The sequence below is a fragment of the Macrotis lagotis genome, chromosome 3, assembly GCF_037893015.1.
Source record: "Macrotis lagotis isolate mMagLag1 chromosome 3, bilby.v1.9.chrom.fasta, whole genome shotgun sequence".
Classification (NCBI taxonomy): domain Eukaryota; kingdom Metazoa; phylum Chordata; class Mammalia; order Peramelemorphia; family Peramelidae; genus Macrotis; species Macrotis lagotis.
This window is the reverse complement of record NC_133660.1, coordinates 13,282,561-13,303,673: the sequence shown is the minus strand read 5'-3', so window position 1 is coordinate 13,303,673 and position 21,113 is coordinate 13,282,561. Positions and strand designations below refer to the sequence as shown.

General features: G+C 41.6%; 1 protein-coding gene across 4 annotated transcripts in view; it reads right to left on the bottom strand.

The window, feature by feature from the left end:
- PKD2 (polycystin 2, transient receptor potential cation channel) overlaps positions 1-19,795 on the bottom strand; it is a 56,466-nt gene extending 36,671 nt beyond the window's left edge. For 2 of the 4 annotated variants that reach the window (XM_074228128.1, XM_074228131.1), the window contains exon 1: positions 1,823-1,931. In XM_074228128.1, the coding sequence (XP_074084229.1) occupies positions 1,823-1,922 (100 nt within the window). In that variant the 5' untranslated portion in view covers positions 1,923-1,931. The other 2 variants (XM_074228129.1, XM_074228130.1) reach the window with 2 other exon arrangements.
- Between the last annotated feature and the right edge of the window lie 1,318 nt (positions 19,796-21,113).

Genomic DNA, 21,113 nt, shown 5'->3' with positions numbered 1-21,113 from the left:
CACAATCTCCTCTACTAGAATGTACAGGTACTGCTTTTCCTTTTTAATCTGTTTCTTCAGTGCTTAGTGCCTGCCACATAGTAGGAGCTTAATAAATCCTTAGGTTGTTGCTTGAAGCTCAAGATGTAGAGGTTGAGGGGCTCCCTAAAGGCTAGGGAGTTCAACTATTCTATTTTACAGATGAGGAAACTCAGTCCCCCAAAGGTAAGTGATTTGTCCAAGGATGTACAGTCCTCATGTCAGAATTTGAACCTCGAGCTTGGACTCCCAACCTCATGCTGGTGGGTTAAGCTCTAGCTAAGTCCGATGTCCTTATTTTTACAAGTGATGATACTCAAGGTTAGCTAAGTTAGCTGATTTGCCCAAGGTCACAAACATGACAACATCAGAGACGATATGGGTCAGAACTCTGACTGACTCCAATTCCTGAGCTTCTTCCACTTCCACTATCCCCTAAGGGTACAGGGGAATTAATATACAGTAACAATCCAAAATGGCCCAGCTATGCAGCTAGAAGGTTCACAAAACCATATCAAATAATATCCTCCAACTTAACTTTCCATCTCCCTACTGTCTCTGTCAGATAAAATAAAGTTTTCATCTTCTAAAAAGCTTTGAATTTTAGAGAATTAGAATCTTTTTAAAAGAACTATTCATGATTTTGTAAAGTATTTGAGATGGTTACTTGTAGAATTAGATGCGTTGTCATACATGAGGAAATGTATAACTATCGTTGTGTACATATCAATCTAGATGTAGATTATATATTTGTCAAATATATAATTGACGCATCTGTATATATTGGACAACTAAGGACTTCTAGGAAGGTTATATATGGGGACAAGCTGTGGAATCCTAGTTGAGAAGGGGATAGTTGGAATCCCTTCAAGGAGAATTAATCAGAAGTCTAAAGAGTAGCCTAGAGAGAAAGCACATAAAGGCAGACAGGGTTGCTGGGGGGTAATAGACCTACTTTATACCAACTATTTAATGGTTGTACCAGATAAGTGGTATAAGAACAAGAGTTTTACAAACCGAAGGAGCCATTTGACCATTTCCCATTTGTAACTTTAACACTTTCAGATTTGTATTTCAGCTTTAGAATTGGTGCCAATCAGTAGTCGGATGAAGGATTTGAGCTATTTCAAAATCACTTAACTATTTGTCATACTCTCTAGATAGTAATAACTTTTTTTTAGGTTTTTTCTTTTTCTTTTTTTTTCAAGGCAATGGGGTTAAGTGGCTTGCCCAAGACCACACAGCTAGGTAACTATTAAGTGTCTGAGGCCAGATTTGAACTCAAGTACTCCTGACTCCAGGGCCAGTGCTCTATCCACTGCACCACCTAGCCGCCCTGTAATAAAAACTTTTAAAAACGTTGACAGGTGTGGTTCCTTTTGGATTCCCCAAAGTATAACTATCCTTTTTCATATGGGCCTCCTCTGCAGAAGTCATGTTTGCATTCTCAGCATCTGAAATGTCATTTTGTCCCAAAATGGGAGTCTGAACAGGACACCATTCTTCATTTCAAGAAGGTCTTAACTGTGATAGAAATAGATGCATCCTCCTTAGATGCTTCCTGCCAAATTTGCCATAGATAACTAAAGGTAACTATCTCATGAGTTCTTTTTAAAAAAATTTATTTTCAACATTCAAGTTCCCTTTCTCTAAGGCCCATCCCCCACCCATTGAGAAGGCAAGCAATGTGATATCGATTATACATGTGAACTCACATAAAACAATTTCATATTAGTCACATTGCAAAAATTAAAGAAAAATGAAGTGAAAAAATTATAATTCAATATGCACTCAATTTGAGTACCTTCAACCATTTGTTTATGAAGATCTTTATAATGTTCTGAATTCACATCAGTTTCCAAGTTAAAATGAAGTTTCTTTATAGACATCTGGGACATCCTCATCACTCTATACACTCACACTAGATTTTCCAAGATCTCCAAGGACTGATTCATGACAACCTGAAGAGCAGACAAGTCTCTCCTCCATAAGGTAATGGAATAGGAGGAATTCGGATTCAATCATTTCTGATAAAATTGTCAAAATATCCACTGAAATGAAAATAATAAGCAGCTTTCGGTTAGAATTATACTGGTCAATAATGGGAATGAATGACAATTAAGGGAGATGCATATAAAGATGTTCACATTAATAATGCATCATATTAAGGGGACATCCTCCCTCTGCTAGGTGAATCTGCTGTGACAACAGCCAGCTCCTAGTCTGTGATCATGCCATTGCCTTTGTCAGAGAAAATCTTTGATATTTAAGGATAAGGTCTATATTGGGCATGCTTCTTTTACTCAAACAAGAGAGACTTTCCTGTAGTCCTAAATTGGACTCGAAAGTTGTTTTGCGGGGGTGGAGCCAAGATGGCGACAAGAAGGGATGAGTCTTAGGCGCTCTCTGATGAAACTTGAAACTAAGGACTCTAACTAAACTGTCGAGAGACAGAACCTATAAAGGCACCCAGTGCAGCAGTTCTCCTACTCAAGGTAACCTGGAAAAGAGCAGAAAGGCTCTGTTCCCCGGGGTTGGAGGGGCGGCCTGCCAGAGGGGTGGTCCGCCAGAGCAAAAGAACTTCAGGCAGCCCCAGGGCGCTGGGAGCCACGGCTCACAGCAGTGGGGGAGTCTCCTTGAGATGCACCCTGGGGAGCACCGGGCACAAAGTGGGGAAACAGCGGGGGACCTCTGCCAGAGCGAGCACGTGGAGCCCAGCCCTCAGGGCACACAGCCAGCAGCTTGGTCTTTCTGCAGCCCTGATCCTGGAAACAGAAGCAGGTAAGCAGGAGCCCCCAGGGCATGAGCCCATTGAGCTGAGGGAGGGAAGTGAAGAAAGAGACTGCCCAGCTCTGTCCTCTGCCTCTGGAACAGGACTCTGGGGCTCTGACCACATTCAGATCCTGATTGCAGTCTAGGCCCCCCCCCCCCCACCTCAGCCCCGTGGCAGAGGGAGGTGCTTATGGTCATTCACAGACCAGGAGGGAGGACAGAGCCTCACACACTGAGACCCTTGTGGGAGTGTCCCAAAAGTTCAAGAAACACCCCAAACCAGGCCCAGGCTGGGAAAATGAGCAAGCAGAGAAACAAAAAGAAGACTATTGAGAAATATTTTTCAAATGAGCCCAAGGACCAAAATACTCAGTCTGAAGATGAGGAAGCACAAGCTCCTACATCTAAAGACTCCAAGAAAAACAGAAATTGGGTTCAGGCTATGACAGAGCTCTAAAAAGACTTTGAAAATCAAATGAGGGAGTTGGAAGAAAAACTGGGAAAAGAAAGGAGAGAGATGCAGGAAAAACATGAAAATCAAGTCAGCAGCTTAGTCAAGGAAATCAAAAAAAATGCTGAAGAAAATAGCATGCTAAAAAGCAGCTTAGGGCAAATGGATAAAACAGTTGAGGAGAAGAATGCCTTAAAAAGCAAAATTGGCCGGATGGAAAAAGAGATAAGAAAACTCTCTGAGGAGAACAAATCCTTTAGACAAAGAATAGAATTCAGGGAGATTGATGAATTTAACAGAAATCAGGAATCAATACTTCAAAACAAAAAAAATGAAAAATTAGAAGAAAATGTGAAATATCTCACTGACAAAACAACTGATATGGAAAACAGACTTAGGAAAGATAATTTAAAAATTATTGGAATACCTGAAAGTCATGATCAGGAAAAGAGCCTTAACACCATTTTCAAAGAATTACTACAGGAAAATTGCCCTGATATTTTAGAAGCAGAGGGCAAAATAGAAATGGAGAGAATCCACCGATCCCCCCGAGAAAGAGATCCCAAAAAACCAACCCCTAGGAATATTATAGCCAAGTTCCAGAACTCCCAAGTCAAAGAGAAAATATTACAAGCAGCCAGAAGGACACAGTTCAAATATCGTGGAGCTGCAGTCAGGATCACACAGGACTTAGCAGCAGCTACATTGGAAGCTCATAGGGCTTGGAATATAATATACTGGAAGGCAAAAGAGCTTAGAATGCAGCCAAGAATGAACTGCCCAGCAAGGCTGAATGTCCTCTTCCAGGGAAAAAGATGGACTTTCAATGAACCAGGGGAATTTCAAATGTTCCTTTTGGAATGGCCAGAGCTGAACAGAAGGTTTGATCTTCAGATACAGGACTCAGGTGCAGCACGGAGATTGGAGGAGAGGGGGGAAATATGAGGGACTTAATGAGGATGAACTGCATGTATTCCTGCATAGAAAAATGACACTGATAATACTCATATGAACCTTCTCAGTTAATAAAGCAGGTAGAGGGAGCTTTTATAGTTGAAGCACTGGAGAAAGCTGAATTCGAAGATAAAATATGGCATAAAAATGGAGTCAACAGAAAAAAAGGGAAATGTAATGGGAGAAAGAAAAAGGAGAGGGGGGAATAGGCCAAGATATTTCATATAATAAGATTTTTTTGTATTACAATGAGCTATTGCAATGATATGGAAGGGGAGAGGCAAGGGGGAATGAAGGAACCTTTGCTCTCATCAGAGATGGCTAGGAGAGGAAACAGCATATATATTCAATGGGGTATAGACATCTGGAGTAAGAAGGAGGGGGCGGAGCAAGGGGAAGGGGTGGGGATGTGAATAAAGGAGGAGAGGATGGACCATGGTGGGGAGAGTGGCCAGATATAACACATTTTCTTTTTTACTTCTTGCAAGGGGCTGGGATTGGAAGGCCTGTCCGGGACCATAGGGCCAGGTGGATTCTGGGCCTAAGGGGTGGTATGGGGGGGCTCAGGGCCTCTTGGCCCCAGGACCAGGGATCTGTCTGCTGCGCCACTCAGCTACCCTACAGCAGAGTCAGAGTGAAAGGAGAGAGAAAAGAGTACATGGTAGTGGAGAAATAAGAAAGGAGGGAGTTGTGATCAGCAATGGCAACATTGGAAAAATATGGAAGTAACTTTTGCGATGGACTTATCATAAAGAATGAGATCCACCCGTGACAGAGTTGTTGGTGTTGGAACAAAGACTGAAGCACATTTTTTATTATTATTATTATTTGCGGGAGGGTGCAGGGCAAATGGGGCTGGGTGGCCTGCTTGGGGCCACATAGCAGGGTGATCTTTGGGTGTCTGAGGCTGGATTTGGACCTGGGTGCTCCTGGCTCAAGGGCCAATGCTCTGTCTGCCACCCAGCCACCCCTACTATTATTACTATTTTATTTTATTTTGGATCTTTTCTTTTCTTCTTTTAGGTTTTTGCAGGGCAGTGGGGATCGGGTGGCTTGCATGTCACACGGCTGGGTGACTGTTGGGTCTACGGGGCTGGATGTGGACTCGGGTGCTCATGGCTCCAGTGGTAGTGCTTCGTCCATTGTGCCACCTGGCCATACCTACAATTATTACTATTATTTTTTTTATTTTTTTTCTCTCACCTTTACTTTATCGCCCAAGCAAGTCTATATTCATGGGGGGGGGTATTTTGTTTACTTTTAAACAAGAATATTTTATTAATGTAAAAAAAAAACATTTGTACAAAATGAGAATTAAAAAATTAAATTAAGTTAAAAAAAAAGTTGTTTTGCCCTGTCCTTTTCTAGGTTCTGCTGCTCCAGAATCATTTTGAGGTGTGGTTTAAAGTTGTTTGGAGAGGTTAGGGAAGAGCTCAGGTAAATTCCTGCCTTTCCTCTTCCATCTTGGCCTGGCTATCCCATTCAAACCTTCTGATCCAGATTTCCTTACAGTTAAGAGCATGCAGGTATGTCTGAGGTATACTAGATAAAACAGGTAAAGCCTAACTAGAGTCCTCTATGCTCAGACCCACTGCCCATGGTCTCATCCAAACAGTGCTCTGACCAACTAGCTGGCCACATTTACTGCATTAAGAAGTGAAAGCTAAGGAATCAGGGGCTATTCAAGACCATCTTCTAAAAAGTCATTTTTCTATAGACTATATATAAACCTAAAGAAAAGAGACGATGTAAATATGAGCTATACTACTAAATGAAATATTGCTTGGCAAAATTTTGAGGTTCTGAAATTCGAAAAACGTAACAGCTAAAAATGCATTTTAAAATTTTTATACCAGGTGGCACAGTGGCTAGAGCACCAGCCCTGGACTCAGGGAGATCTGAGTTCAAATCCAGCCTTGGACACTTAATTCTTATTTGTGTGATCTTGGGCATGTCATTTAACCCCATTGCCTTGAAAATAACCAAAAAATTATTATACCCCAAACAGACATATTCATAACTAGATATGTGACCTTGGGTATGTCATTTACCTCTTTGGACCTTAGTTTTTCATTTGTAAAATGATGGCATTACAATACTAGATGATTTCTAAGAAATTTTCCAGCTTTATAATTCTTCACCAGAAACATACTGAAAATAAGAAAATAGTAATGTGAGTGGGTAATGCTTTTATGAACATGACCTGAGGCAAAGATTCTTTTACTTGAGAAACAACTACTGTGAATTTTAATCTAGTTATTCAGCTGAGTCACCTGTTAATTTTTAAAAGCATTACTGTTTAATTTTGAAGCACATAATCTCTACAAGAACAAACTTTAAACGAAATGCTAGCAAACACTCACTTCCTTTTTTCCTCTCACTCTTTCTCCATCCCCTAATAAAGAGTATATGCAATATATTGTAATCATGTTATTGTAATATCATATTACATATGAAGAGCTAGATTATATAAAATATTATAAAATGTATTATAAATATGGATAGACACATTTATACACATAACACATACACACATATACATATATATGAGAGAATTAGAGAGACAGAGAGACAGAAAAAAGAGAAGTGGAGGGGGAGATGGAAGGGGGGGAGAGTGAGAGAGAGAGAGAGAGAGAGAGAGAGAGAGAGAGAGAGAGGAGACGAGACTTAGAGATGTGCAAACAGACTCTTCCCTAGTGAGAGAGAGCTGATACTTGCAGCTGGGCAAAAGTAACTTCACCATACCAAATAGTAGGTTCTTAGCCTCAAAGATGGCATCAATAGAGCAAGTCTATCCAACTATAAAGAGGCAGAGACAGAAGCTCTTTTCAGCAGCAAAAGCTCTCTCAATCACATGGCCTCAGTACAGAGGAACAATGTGGCCAATTGTTCTTAATGCCCGTATTTCTTGGAGGTAGTATTTTCTGGAGGGTGGTGGGTTCCTAGAGTTGGAGAAGAAAGATTTCTAGGGATAAGGAGCTTTTCTGAAGAAAAAAGGATTTAGCCCTTTCCCCAGAGGGAGAAATGGCAAGAGACTTAGTTTCAATACAAAGGAACAAATGTCTAGGTTTTGTACTCTGCCACACTGTGAACATTTGAATGTATGGATCTGATAAGAAGGGTTTCTCTGGTAACCTCAAATTATTTACCTTTCATGTGAGAATGGTAGACTATACAGATGCTGGAAGGAAGACAGAGTCACTACAGAGAAGGAGAATGGCGGGGGTGGGGTGGGGTGTCTACTGAGTCCTACATTTTTCTCTAGTGTAAAATCATGACCATTCTACATCCAATATACATCGTTACCTTGAATGCCTGAAAGTAAGCTGAGACTTTTATATATGCCTTTGGATTCTAGACAAGTGTTATACTCAAGAATTCCTAGAAGAAACTCTAGAAGTGGGGCAAAAATGAGGCAAAGAGGGATGATTTTTGAGATATCCCTAAAATTTGACTTAGTACAGCTTACAGATATATTTATGTTACATCCTGATAATAGGTTTTCTAGGTCTAAAGCTATGATCGGCTCTGTGACTTTTATTGTACGTTGCTAGACTGCACTTCAAAATATTTGTCCCATACCACAATCTCTATTGATAGTTATCATTGTCCCTGTAATTCACCAATATTGAATTTTTTTCAGAAGGAAGAGCATTTTTACCATTTTAATTGATGTAACATGGCATCTTAAGATTATCTTAATCTGAATATTGTATATTTATCTGATTATTTGCCTTACTGCTATTAATTAAATTTATAATTTCAAAAACAAGGACAATATTCTGAACTTCCTAACTGCTAAACTCAACTAATTATTTGCACCTCAGGGCAAGTTTATGGTAATTCTTTTGTGGTTTTTCTTTTTGTTCAGATCCATGATTTCAATAACTAGAGAAAATCCTGGTAAGGAAATTCTCTCTAAGGATGCAGATGGGTAACTCATGTATAACTTCTAGTCATAAAGTCCACCTAGCATACCATCAAGTCACTTATCAATAATCCCATCACTAGTATATACTGCAGTCAGAATTTGAACCTAGCTCACTATGGCTCCATGGCTGGACTATGCCATTCTGCTTCTCATAGTGATGGGGTCCCAATTAATGAGCCTCCTCCCTAACATTCAGATCTGCTCTGAGTGTCCTTCCTGGGTCCTTGATAAAAGCTGGAATTCTAACTATGACTGGTCCTACAACCCCATATCTCCTACCTCTTGTGCAAGGTCTTTGGTCTCCTGTATCTCTGTTATCAGTAAAGAATGATTAGGGTTATCTTTTGACCCTATACAAAGATCAGTCAAGAGCTTTCAGCATGTGGGGTATTCTTTGATATATACATGAATTCCTTTTCAGACCAGTACCAATCCCAAATGAATCCTAACAAAAGTAATTAATACAATTTTATATCTCAATAAGTTTTGTAAAGAGTACAATACCAACTTTCCTAACTTAGCATTATGTCAGACTTAATTGATTTAATTAGCAATGCACTAGCCAATGAGAAAAGGCTGAAATATTACTTAATGTTTAATGATGAACATGAGGATTTTTTTACTAAATTTTGAATTGTACTGAAAACAATGACTAATCAGCAAGAACTTTTACTCTGACCCTGTGAATGAAAGCATATTTTCTTTTAAACAGGATTCTGAGGAAGCAAATAAACTTTATGAATAGAAAGAAACAGTCTACTTACAGATACATAAAACCACTAGAAAGAAGTATGTAACCAATTCTTATTAATAGAAAGAAACAGTCTACTTACAGATACATAAAACCACCAGAAAGAAGAAGTATGTAACCAATTCTCGCAAAACACTTTTTAGATATTTCTCTCGGCTTGTATTACTTTCTTCCATTAGTCTTGTTCCCCAGAGACCTTAAATATTTAAAAAAAAAAAGTAATAAGTTAACTTATTTCATTCTGATTTTATATGTAACATATATGGCAAGGGAAAAAACCCTAGAAAATCTTAAAAGTAAAGTACCTTTTAAGGCCATTAACTAATCTTCATTATAAAATTTGCTATAAGGTCATACAATTAACATATTACTAAAATTTCCACCTTAGAGATTCATGAATGAAATTCATAGTTTTAAATATATTGGCTAAGATAAAAAAGTTATCGAAATAATTAATATTATACTTGATTCAAGTATACTAACTGGTACTGCCATGACCTGATCTATAGATGCTTTTTCCAATAAGGTAAAAGTGCTATCTGGAGGTGAATACACTAGCAGGGAGGGTTCTGGGGGAAATTCCTACAGGGTGGCTCTTCAGCTGAGTCTTGACTATAGGCAAAGATTCTAAGAGCTGGAAGTGAGGAGTAAGAATACTCCAGCCAGGAAGGATAGCTCAGGTAATGGCCGGGACTGGGTGAGGGAAGTCAGCAATGAGGGGAGACAGAACGCCTGGACTGCATCCTACCCTGAGAGGACTGGAAAGGCAGGAAGCAGTCAGGTTATAAAGATTATTAAATGTTTGATCTTAAAAGTAAGAGGGAGCCACTGGAGTTATTTAATATGGACTTTAAGAACTGCCTCATACATATCAGCTGTGTGATATGGTCAAATCTGTGTTCGAGGAAAATCATTTTGGTAGAAATGTAATATGGGGTGAAGTAGAAAAATACTTGAAGTAGGGGAGACCAATTAGGAGGCACTGAGAATAATTCAGAGGAGAGGTGATGAATATTTAATCTAGGGTGGTGATTGTGTGAGTGGAGAGAAAGAAATTCCTATCAGAGATACTGTACAGGAGAAATGAATTTAGATATGAAGGAGCTGGTGTGTACCTAGATTGTAAAGTTAAATGGAGGCGAATAATTCAGCAGAGAGACAAGGGCTAGACATACTAGACTAGAAATCACCAGCAAAGAGAAGATCTTTGAATCCAGGGTAACTAATGAGATCTTCAAATGAGATAGTATGGATAGAAAAATGAGCCCTGGGGGACATCTTGTTATTAAGTCCCATGGAGATAAACTAGTAAAGGAGACTGAGAAAGAGTAGATAGAAAGATAGAAGAACCAGCAAAGAGCAGCAGAGAAAGGAGGAGAGGAAAACCTAGAGAGGAGAGATACATCTGGTAGAAGAAAGGGTACTGAATGATAAAAGTAAGAAGAAAGAAGGGGGAAGGAGGAGAAGGAGGAGAAGGAAAAGGTCATTAAATTAAGTAATTGGATCACTGGTAACTGGAGAAAATAGTTTTGGTTAACTGATTTGATTAGAACCAAGACTGCAGAAGGTTTACAAGAAAATAAGAGCTTTTTCAAGGAGTGAAGTTGAAGGCAAAGGTTAATAGATGATAGAAATCTCAACTGGAGATTTTTTAAGAATGTGAAAGATAAAGGGTTATTTGTAAATAGCAGGGAAATAACTGATAAAGAGAAATATTAAACATTACTGAGAAAATAAGAATAATAGAGGAGATACCTAGTTGTAAAAATCAGGAAGTAATGAGATCAATGGTGCATGTAGAGATTTGCAACCCCTCCATCTGAGACTGGAGTTATAAAGAACATGGAAGGGGAGGGAAATATATCATGTGAAACAAAGAGAACTCAAGGCAAATGGTCTCATTTTTTTTCCCGTAAGAATTATGATATAAGGCAAGGAACTGAGTTGAGAGGATGGAGGGAAGGGAGTTCTATATGAAGTTTAGGAGAGACAAGGGCTAGAGCCAAGATAGTGGAGTAAAGGCAGCAACTGAGCCAATAATTTCCCAGCATCCCCCCCCCCCCCCAAACAACTTTAAAATAATTCATCAAACCAAATTTTGGAACTTCAGAGCTAACAGTCAGAGTAAGACATTTTTCCAGTCAAGACAATGGGAGGCCTATGAAACTAGGGTGAAGCACAAATGGCAGCAACACTAGCTGTTGGCCTTGGAGTCCACTATAACTGTAGATCCCTAGGACCAGATGGATTTATAAATTTATTCTTCCAAACATTTAAAAAATACATATTCAAGACTAAAAATAGGTAAAGAATGATTCCTACAAATTCCTTTTATGAAACAAATATGGATTTGACACCTAAATTGACAGAGCAAAACCTCAGATCAATTCCCCTCATGAATGTTGATGAAAAATTTTACATAAAATGCTAGTGAAAAGATTATAGTAGTATATCACAAAGACCATTCATTATAAGCAGGTGAATTTATACTAAGAATGCAGAGCTGATTCAATAACTATAAGCATAATATCAACCACAAAATAACAAAAATAAGATTATCTCAATAAAGAAAAATTTGACAGAATGCAGCACTCCTTGCTTTTAAAAATATAGAAAGCATAGAAATAAATGGAGTTTTTTTTTTTGTTTGGTTGGGGTTTTTTTTAGGTTTTTGCAAGGCAAATGGGGTTAAGTGACTTGCCCAAGGCCACACAGCTAAGTAATTATTAAGTGTTTGAGATTGGATTTGAACCCAGGTACTCCTGACTCCAGGGCCCGTGCTTTATCCACTGCCCTACCTAGCCACCCTGGAGTTTTCTTAAAATGACAGTAGACAGAAAAAATAATGAAGTTCTATCATATTCATTCTATGACACAAATATGGTTTTGTTACTTAAACTAGAGACAGGAAAAACAGAGAAAGAAAACTAGAGAACAATTTCTCTAATGAATATAGGTGCAAAAATTTTAAATAAAAACACTACAATAAGGTTACAACAATACCTCCCAAAGATTATACATTTTGACAAAGATTTTAAATGAAGAATGCAGAGCTATTTTAATATTAAGGAAAATTATAAGTATAATTGATTATATCAATAACAGCAACAAAAATCATGATTATCTCAATAATACAGAAAAAAAATCTCCATTCCTATTAAAAACTTTAAGGCTCAGAAATAAATGGAGCTTTTCTTAAAATGTGAAATAGTATCTAAAATAAAGAGCATTACCTTGTAATAAGAATAGTCTAAGAGGCCTTTTCAAATAAGATGAAACATGGATGGTCATTATCACTATTATTATTTGATATCATACTAGGTATCAAAATCATTTTAGTCTATGGCAAAGACAAGAAAAAGAAAATGAAGAAATAAAACAATAACTTTTTGTAGATGATATACTATACTCAGAGAACTCCAGTGAAGCAATTAAAAAACTAGATGAAACAATATTTTTAGCAAAACTGCAGAATATAAAATAATTAGTCTTCCTATATATTATCAACAAAATTATCAATGTAATAGATTACACATATAATAAACAGAAGTAAATAAAAATAGTAGTCTAGTGTTTGATAGATCTTAAGGTCCCAGCTAGTGGCACCGGAACCCATTATAGGCCAGAGTACGCAATGTTAAGCTCAAAATGGATACATGATTTCAAAACATAAAGGGTGGGTTGGCTAAGTGGTGCAGTGGATGGAGCACGGGCCCTGGAGTCAGGAAGACCTGAGTTCAAATCCAGTCTCAGGCATTTAATAATTACTTAGCTGTGTGGCCTTGAGCAAGCCACTTTACCCCACTGCCTTGCAAAAAGCTAAAAAAAAAAACACCCACAAAAAACCATAAAGGGTGATATGAGCAAAAAAGGGGAGCATGGATAGACTTATGGATGGGGGAAGAGTTTGTCTGTACAAGAATTTGTGGGAACAGTAGACCAAGTAAGGGATTTTTCAGGATGAGGGAGACACAGGCTTATTAAAAACGATATATAATTGAGCTAATAAATAGAGAAGGGATTGTAAATAAGTGCAAGTGAGGATGACCAATGGGGCTAACTCTTGGGGGAAATGGGATAAAGTGAGAATTCTTAACAAGTAGATGGGTTAGCCTTGGCAAGAATAAAAGAAAAAGGGTATTTGATCATATTAGATAGGAGTAAATGAGATAGTGGCAGAAGTAAAAGGAGTAAAAGGAGATGAGGAAGAGGAGAGAAGGTATGCATAAGTATATGCCCTCAATTTTTTTCCTGTAAAATATGAATCAAGATTCTCAGCTAGGGGTAGAAGAGGGGAAGTCATTTGAAGAGGAAGGAAAAGGTTTGGAGGAGTTGCAGTGAACAGTGGGATAGTGAGCTGAGAGGGAGACAGAGTAAGATTCCTTGGCAGCAATAGGGGTCCAGTTGAAGTTGCTTAATATAAATTTATAGGGGACCCAATCACGAGAGTTGCATTATTTTCTCCATCTCCATACAGCAGCACAGATGTAGGAGTAAAAGTAGCAAATGGTAGGTATGATGCAAGGCTGAGGCTTAACTGTACAAAATCAGTGATGTGCAAAGGGGACCAGAGATTCAAGAGGGGGGAGCGTGCAGCCTTTAACTGATTCACCAGGGAACCAAAATGAGGAATGAGGAGAGTGTGGCAAGTGCAGGGGGTTGGCCTGGGAGGGAAATGAGGGGCCAAGAGACCAGAGGTCATACATAGTGTGGATGCAGAGTGGGATTTTGTAGGACAAGGGAGAGAGACAGAGACACAGAGAGACAAAGAGAAAGACAGGTGAAAGGTCAAAAGATAATGGTTGGATAAGAGGATTTAGGGATTCTTGAATATGCACATTTGTGGGTGATGGCAAATTCAAGTGTTTGACTATCTTTGTGTGGTTGAGGTGAGGTGGAAGAATAGTTCTTGGGAAGTGTTTGGGTGAGGAAATGGCTAGGTGGCGCAGTGGATAAAGCACTGGCTAGGTAATTATTAAGTGTCTGAGACCGGATTTGAACCCAGGTACTCCTGACTCCAAGGCCGGTGCTTTATCCACTACGCCACCTAGCAGCCCCTCCAATTAGTTTTATATGGATAGATGTGTTCTGTGGATGAGGAGTAAAAATTATTTCATTGGACTCTTTACAAATGAATCAAATTCTTTGGGTTGATGAAAATGGAAAAAAAAAATCCTGAGTGCTCAAGTAGAATGTGACATAATAGGACTAGAGAAATAGGACTGGAGAAAAAGCTAAAAGAAATATGTTGAAAAAACTCTTTAATCTTATTCCTTGGAAGGCAGCACCCTGGGAAGATGGGTATCAACTTAAGCATCAGACATGAAAAAAATATCTCTATCAATGACAGAAATTATTATTTCTCTCTTGTATTAAGTTTTTTTCCTCTTTTCTGCTTACTCATCCAAAAATTAACCAGTATGAAAAAACTTGAAGATGAAGACTAAGATAATATTATCAAGACAATAAAAGAAATACTAACTTTAGTTAAATGGGAGGATCCCTGCTCATTTTGTTTACTCAGACAGGCCTGGGAAAATATGGATTCTCTCTTTTATCAGACAGATGATATGGAAATTGTTAAGTCTCTTTTACCAAGACTGATGTAATCATACTCCAAGACCCTCATTGCAATATAGTACACCTCTCATTATAGCATTAATTCTCTATTATTACTCGTTAATCCAGAGTTGATTTTCATCCTCAGGTGTACTCCTTTTTCAAAAGACTTTATAAATATTGAAAGTTTGACAGGCTTGATTTCTTTGCTACCGAGGGGATAATTATCGATTTATTGACTGCTTTCTAGATGCAGTCAATACAATTGATGTTAATTTACCCCGAAACTCTGTCTCAGATATTTTCCATCATCACAGAAATTTTGAAGACTTGTTAGGTTAGACAAAAATGATAACACTTAGAAGCATAATAGAAAAAAAAACCCGTCAAGGACCTCATGTCAATGGATTCTGATATCTATCACTCCACATTTGTATTCTAAAGGAACTCTTGGTGTGGCTATGAATAGCACATATCTACTGGAACTTTGAACTAGGGATACCCCGACAGACTCAGACCCATCCTGGACCAGGAATTTATAGAGCTGAGATCCTGAAATTATACAACACTCAACACCCCAAGAAAGCAGAACCTAAAAGGACAAAATTTCAATTAAGATATTGTCTACAGAAATTCACAGAGCATAGTCCCAACATAAAGTCCAAAGATAAGAACAAATAAACCAGAAAATGAGCAAACAAATAAACAAAAATAGAATTCCACCATTCCACCATAAAGAACTGTTAGGATAAGAGAGGACTAGATATAAACATAGAAGAAAATAATTTTAAAATATCTACAAAGCCTCAGAGAAAAATGCACATTGGGCAAAATTCCAATCCAACTTCCCAGAAAAGATAGCTTTTTTAAAAGAGGTGGACAATTTAAAAAAAAATAAAATGTGAATAGTAAATAGGGAAAATAGGAAAAGAAATGAAAGCCATGAAAGAAAGAGATGGAAAAAGAATAAACAGTTTGAGAAAAGAAAAAAGAAGCCTTACCAAAAAAAATTCCTGAAAACTAAAACCGATCAAATGCCTAATCTGAATGCATAAGATAGCAAGAAATATTAAAACAAAATTAAGTGATTGAAAAAAATTAAAGAAAATTTTAGGTATCTTATAACCAACAGAAAATTGACTTGAAAAAACAGCACAAATAAAGATAACTGAAGACTCATTGGAAAAAAAAAGAGCCTGGACATCACATTTCAAGAAATCACAAGAAATCCTCTTGGAAGTAGAGGGCAAAATAGTACTATAAAGAATCCATTAGCCACTCTTGAAAGAAACCCTAAAATAAAAACTCCCAAGACCCCTATATCAAAAATCCCCAACTTAAGGGTAGTTGGGTAGCATAGTTGACTGAGCACCAGCCCTTGAAGTCAGGAGGATCTGAGCTCAAATTCAGCCTCAGCTGTGTGATCTTGGGCTAGTCACTTAACTCCATTGCCTTGCAATTCCCCCCCCCCCCCCCCCCCCGCCCCAAAAATCCCAAACTTTCAGATCAAAGAAAATATACTACCAACAGACAGAAAGGATCCAAATACCATGAAGCCATAGTCAGGATGAAGGAAGATTTAGCAGTCATTACTATAAAGGAGTAAAAGCTTAGAATGTGATATTCCAGAAGGTAAACAATGCAGGCTTACAGTCAAGAGTACTTTAGTTAATAATACTCAGTATACCCCTATGGGGGAGAAACGGACCTTTACTGAAATTGTGATCTGATAAAAACACCAGAGCCGGTAAGAAAATTTGACAAAGGAGTCAAGAGAATCTTAAAAAAGGTAAATATAATTAAGCATGCATAAGGGACAAAACAAGGGCTTATAAACAGTCTATATTCTTATATGGAGAGATTATTCATGAATTCCCCTCATAACTATATCATTATCAGGAGTCACAGAAGGCTTCTAATTAGAGAGAAAATCTGGGGTTATTCTGTTAGGTTTTGATGATCTAAGGAAAATGGCTAAGAAAGAAGAAACAAATAGGGGATTTGGGGAAAAGAAGAATGGGTACACTTATCTAATAACCAAGGTGCCTGAATTTCAGTATCTAGCATTAGTAACTTATTCACAGCAAGTGCCTAATTAGTTAATGAATCGGGATGATTCTAGGGTAGCCTTTACAGCCATAGAACAGACTCTACTGCATTTTATCTTAATAGGCTAGTGTGCTAATCCACACATGTCAGTGACAGTACTACAAATTTCTGAGCACATCAGCAAGTGATGTATTGATAGACCATTGTTCTAGCATTCTTTTTAGTCAGCAAACCTGCAGAGAAAATGAGGAAACCATATTCCTTGATTTCTTTGGGCAAAAAAAATTATAACATAAAACTAATATTCTACTTTTATGTAATATGTTCATAAGAACTTACATTTTCTAAATATTCTTGTATATAATAATTATAATAATGATGAGGGGAAATGGGGAAAGGACAAGACCTATAATTTAAATGGTAAACCCTCAGTTAAAAACACTCTCTTTACCAACATAATTGGGCACTTTCTCTGCAGCTTACATTAATAGAGAATTGTGTATAAAGAACTGAGATGTTAAATGACTTGCCTAGAGACCCATTCTGAGAATGTGTCAGATGTGGGCCGTAAGCCCAGCATTCCTGGTTTTGAGGCTGGTTCTCCAGCCACTATGTCTGGCTGCCTCTCATAATAAAATACATAATTCCTCAAAATCCTCCTCTCTCTAATCATGTGAATTCTCCTCCATGGAAATAAATGCTAGATGGTCTGAAGGGCACATAGGAATGATTGTTGTATCTTTTGCCTGTAGAAGGGGTGGGAAATGGTCCCCTCCACAAATGTAGAGAACTGCTACACACATGATCCATGGCTAACTGATTTGAACAACCCTGAAAATCCTGAAAATATTTCGCAAATATTACCCCCCCTCCCCAAATGAAAAGAACAGTCTTTGGGCTAGAGCAGAAACATTCTTCAGAATAGAAAATTTCCACTTTTGAGCTGAATTTCTTGAAAAAGCTGCCTATATTTATAAACGACTTGGAAAGATTTATGAGCTCTCATGACCACAATGGTTAAACATGACTCCAAAAGGCATAGGTTATCCACTCCTAATGGACAAAAGATGGGTTCAGGATACAGCCTGGGAACATATATTTTGGGAATGGTCAATAAAGGCATTGATTTGGCTTGGTAATGCACATCATACAAGAATTTTCTTTCTTTTTTTAAGAAAGGCCAAAGTGGGAAGAAAAGAAAATAATTTTTGTTAATTTTATATAAATATATCTTTACACACACACACACACACACACACACACACACCCCAGAGGGTTCTAAGGAAGAGCACCTCTTTCCCCCCTCTTTATAAAAGTAGTAGACAATTACTGTGGGACTTTTTTTTCTCAGAACTTTGTTTTTTAGTCTTAAAAATCTATTATCAAATGGAATGAATGAAAGGAAATACAGGGAAACATGGATAAAAAAACAAAAATATCAAAAAAAATTTTTTTTTCAAAAAGAAAAAGTTGTCTATACTATACTCACTAATTTTATTTTGTGTCCTCTCTTACTCTTCATTTCTTTGTAATCTGGCTTCTGACTTTAATCACTGAACCAAAATTGTTCTCTCTAAAGTTACCAGTTTTTTAATGGTCAAACCTGCTGAATTTTTTTTGGAGTCCTTCTAGGTCTCATCCTCTCAGTTTGGGGGAGAACTAATTGTAATTTCTGAGTCCTGATCCTCTAGGTAACTTTAAGCAAAGAGATCCTAGTCATCTCCACAGAGCCTTCCTTCCTGTCACATCTTTTTTTTATTGAGAAGGTCTCTATTCTGGAGTAACTCAGTAAACTCAAGGCAAATGACAAATATACAAGAAATGCTTATGTCCTCCACTTTCTGGTTTCCAAATTTAATTTGATTTCCAAGTTGAAATTAGAAAAAGTCATAGTTATTCAGGGAAAGGCGTTCCAAGAGTTCTTTATCCATGAGTTAAGATTAAGCAAATAGATTACTATCAAATGCTGCTGTATGAGGGGATAGAAGTGGGAAATAGTTTCAGATTCTATAGAAGATTCTTATTCAGTTGGCCTACTGATGACCTCTGAAATACTTCCAGTTCTGGAATTCTGGGATCTCCATGCTGTTTATCCCTCTATAACCCATCCTGCACACCACCACTTGATTCATCTTTCTACCTGGTTGTGTTTGAGAATGGACAGAAAACAAAAACAACAATCTTTCTAGAATAGTATCCTTATTGGCTCATTGTCCGGCTCAAAAGCTGAGGGTTTGGGGAGCGAAGTTTAAATTCACTGGCTTTGAATGGGCTGCTATCCCAATGTAGCTCATTTCCCACAAACCCTCTTTATAGATGCAGAATTTGAATTGGAAGGGACTTCAACCCTCCCACTTTATTTCACTACCAAAGAAACTGAGGGAGATTAAATGATTTGCATAAATTCACATTAATATTATCAGTTGGGGGATGTGAACCCCAATCTTTCAACTGTACCATTAAACAGCAACTTTAAAACTATATTCTCTGCACCATTAGAGTGTATGTATGTATATATAGATATGTATATATATATATTTATTATATGCGCACACACATACACACACATACACACACACAGTTTAAACACTTGAGATATTTAAATGTAATTTCACTTTGGGGCACCTGCCTGCTCTATAGTACAAAACAGTCCATTCTACTCTGGGGTTTAAGGAAGGCTGATGGTGAAGGAGAGAAAACATTCCCTAACTTATAACAAGAAGTTGTAGCAAGAGATGCTTTATCAAAATGTCTTTCCCTGAAGCCTGGAGGGATTTGCATGAACTGATGCTGAGCGGAAGCACAAAAGCCCTGTACGCCCCAACAGCAACGTGGGGGCCAGGGTCCACCTGGAAGGACTCGCCCGTCCCATCGCTGCAACCATCGGGAACAATTTAGGGCTGTCTGCAAAGGAGGATATTATCTGTATCTGGGGAAAGAACTGTGGAGGCGGAGCAAATTGCAACCTTAAATGTAGAAAAACCCTGCCATCTTATTGCCTGATCTCGCTCTCTTATACTTGTTCCTTCCTTAAGGACATGATTTCTCTCATCACGTTCCGCTGGGATCACCGTCCAGCACAGAAGCAGCGTAAGGACGAGCCGACGCCTGCTGGGGACGGGGGGAGTTGTGCAAGTCCAAGTAAACAGCACGTTAGGAGAAGCCGGAGGGAGGGGAGAAAACCTCCATTCCCTGAAGAAGCCGGCAGGGCCCCCGCGGCCCGGGGGCCGGGTCTCACCTCGCAGCGCGCGGAGCAGCCTCCGGGCCCCGGGCGGGCGGGCCGCGGGCGGCGGCCCCTCGGCGGGCGGGTGGCGGGGCGGCGCCTCGGCCGGGCCGGCGCCCGGGGCCCCCCGCGGCTCGCGCCGCCGCCGCCGCCCGCCCGGGAGCCCCGCGCCGGGGAGCCCCGCGCCCGGGAGCCCCGGGGGGAGCGCCGCGCCGGGGAGGCCCGCGCCGGGGAGCGCCGGGGAGCCCCGCGCCGGGGAGGCCCGCGCCGGGGAGGCCCGCGCCCGGGAGGCCCGCGCCGGGGAGCGCCGCGCCGGGGAAGCCGCCGAGCGCCAGGCCGCCGGCGCAGGAGGCCGCGGCAGCGGAGGGGGCCCTGCGGCCGCCCGGCCGCCACTCCACGTCCATCTCCACCACCGTGCCGCCCTCCTCCCCCTCCACGTCCTCCTCCTCCTCCGGCTCGAAGCCCGGGTTGTCCCGGCTCCAGGCCTGGCGGGAGCAGGCCGACGGGGGCGGCGAGGCCGAGGCCGCGCGGCGCAGCCGCTCCATCTCCATGTCCGGCCCGCGCGGCTCGCGGAGGGCGGCGGCGGCGGCGGCGGCGGCGGCGGGCTCGGGCCTGCGGGCCAGCCCCGCCGGCGGCTGCGGCTTCACGCGGCTCGGGTTCACCATGGCGGCCCGAGCTTCCCGCCGCCCCGCCGCCATCTCCTTCCGGCCGCCGCCGCCCCCCCGCGCCGACCCGGAGGAGGCGCTGGCGCCGGCCGGGAGCGTCCCGGGGGCGGGGGGGGCGGGGGCGGGCGGGGAGCGCCCCCTGCCGGCCGCGGTGCGCACGGGAGGCGCCGGGCCGGGAGCGTCCCGGGGGGGGGGCGGTGTCGGGCGGGGAGCGGCGGGGGGGGGGGCGGGGGCGGGCGGGGAGCGCGCCCCCTGCCGGCCGCGGTGCGCACGGGAGGCGCCGGCCCGGGAGCGTTCCGGGGGCGGGGGGGGCGGGGAGCGGCGGGGGGGGGGCGGGGAGCGGCGGGGGGGGGGGGGCGGGGGCGGGCGGGGAGCGCGCCCCCTGCCGGCCGCGGTGCGCACGGGAGGCGCCGGCCCGGGAGCGTTCCGGGGGCGGGGGGGGCGGGGAGCGGCGGGGGGGGGGGGCGGGGGCGGGCGGGGAGCGCGCCCCCTGCCGGCCGCGGTGCGCACGGGAGGCGCCGGCCGGGAGCGTCCCGGGGGCGGGGGGGGCGGGGGCGGGCGGGGAGCGCGCCCCCTGCCGGCCGCGGTGCGCACGGGAGGCGCCGGCCGGGAGCGTCCCGGGGGCGGGGGGGGCGGGGGCGGGGGCGGGCGGGGAGCGCGCCCCCTGCCGGCCGCGGTGCGCACGGGAGGCGCCGGCCCGGGAGCGTCCCGGGGGGGGGCGGGGAGCGGCGGGGGGGGCG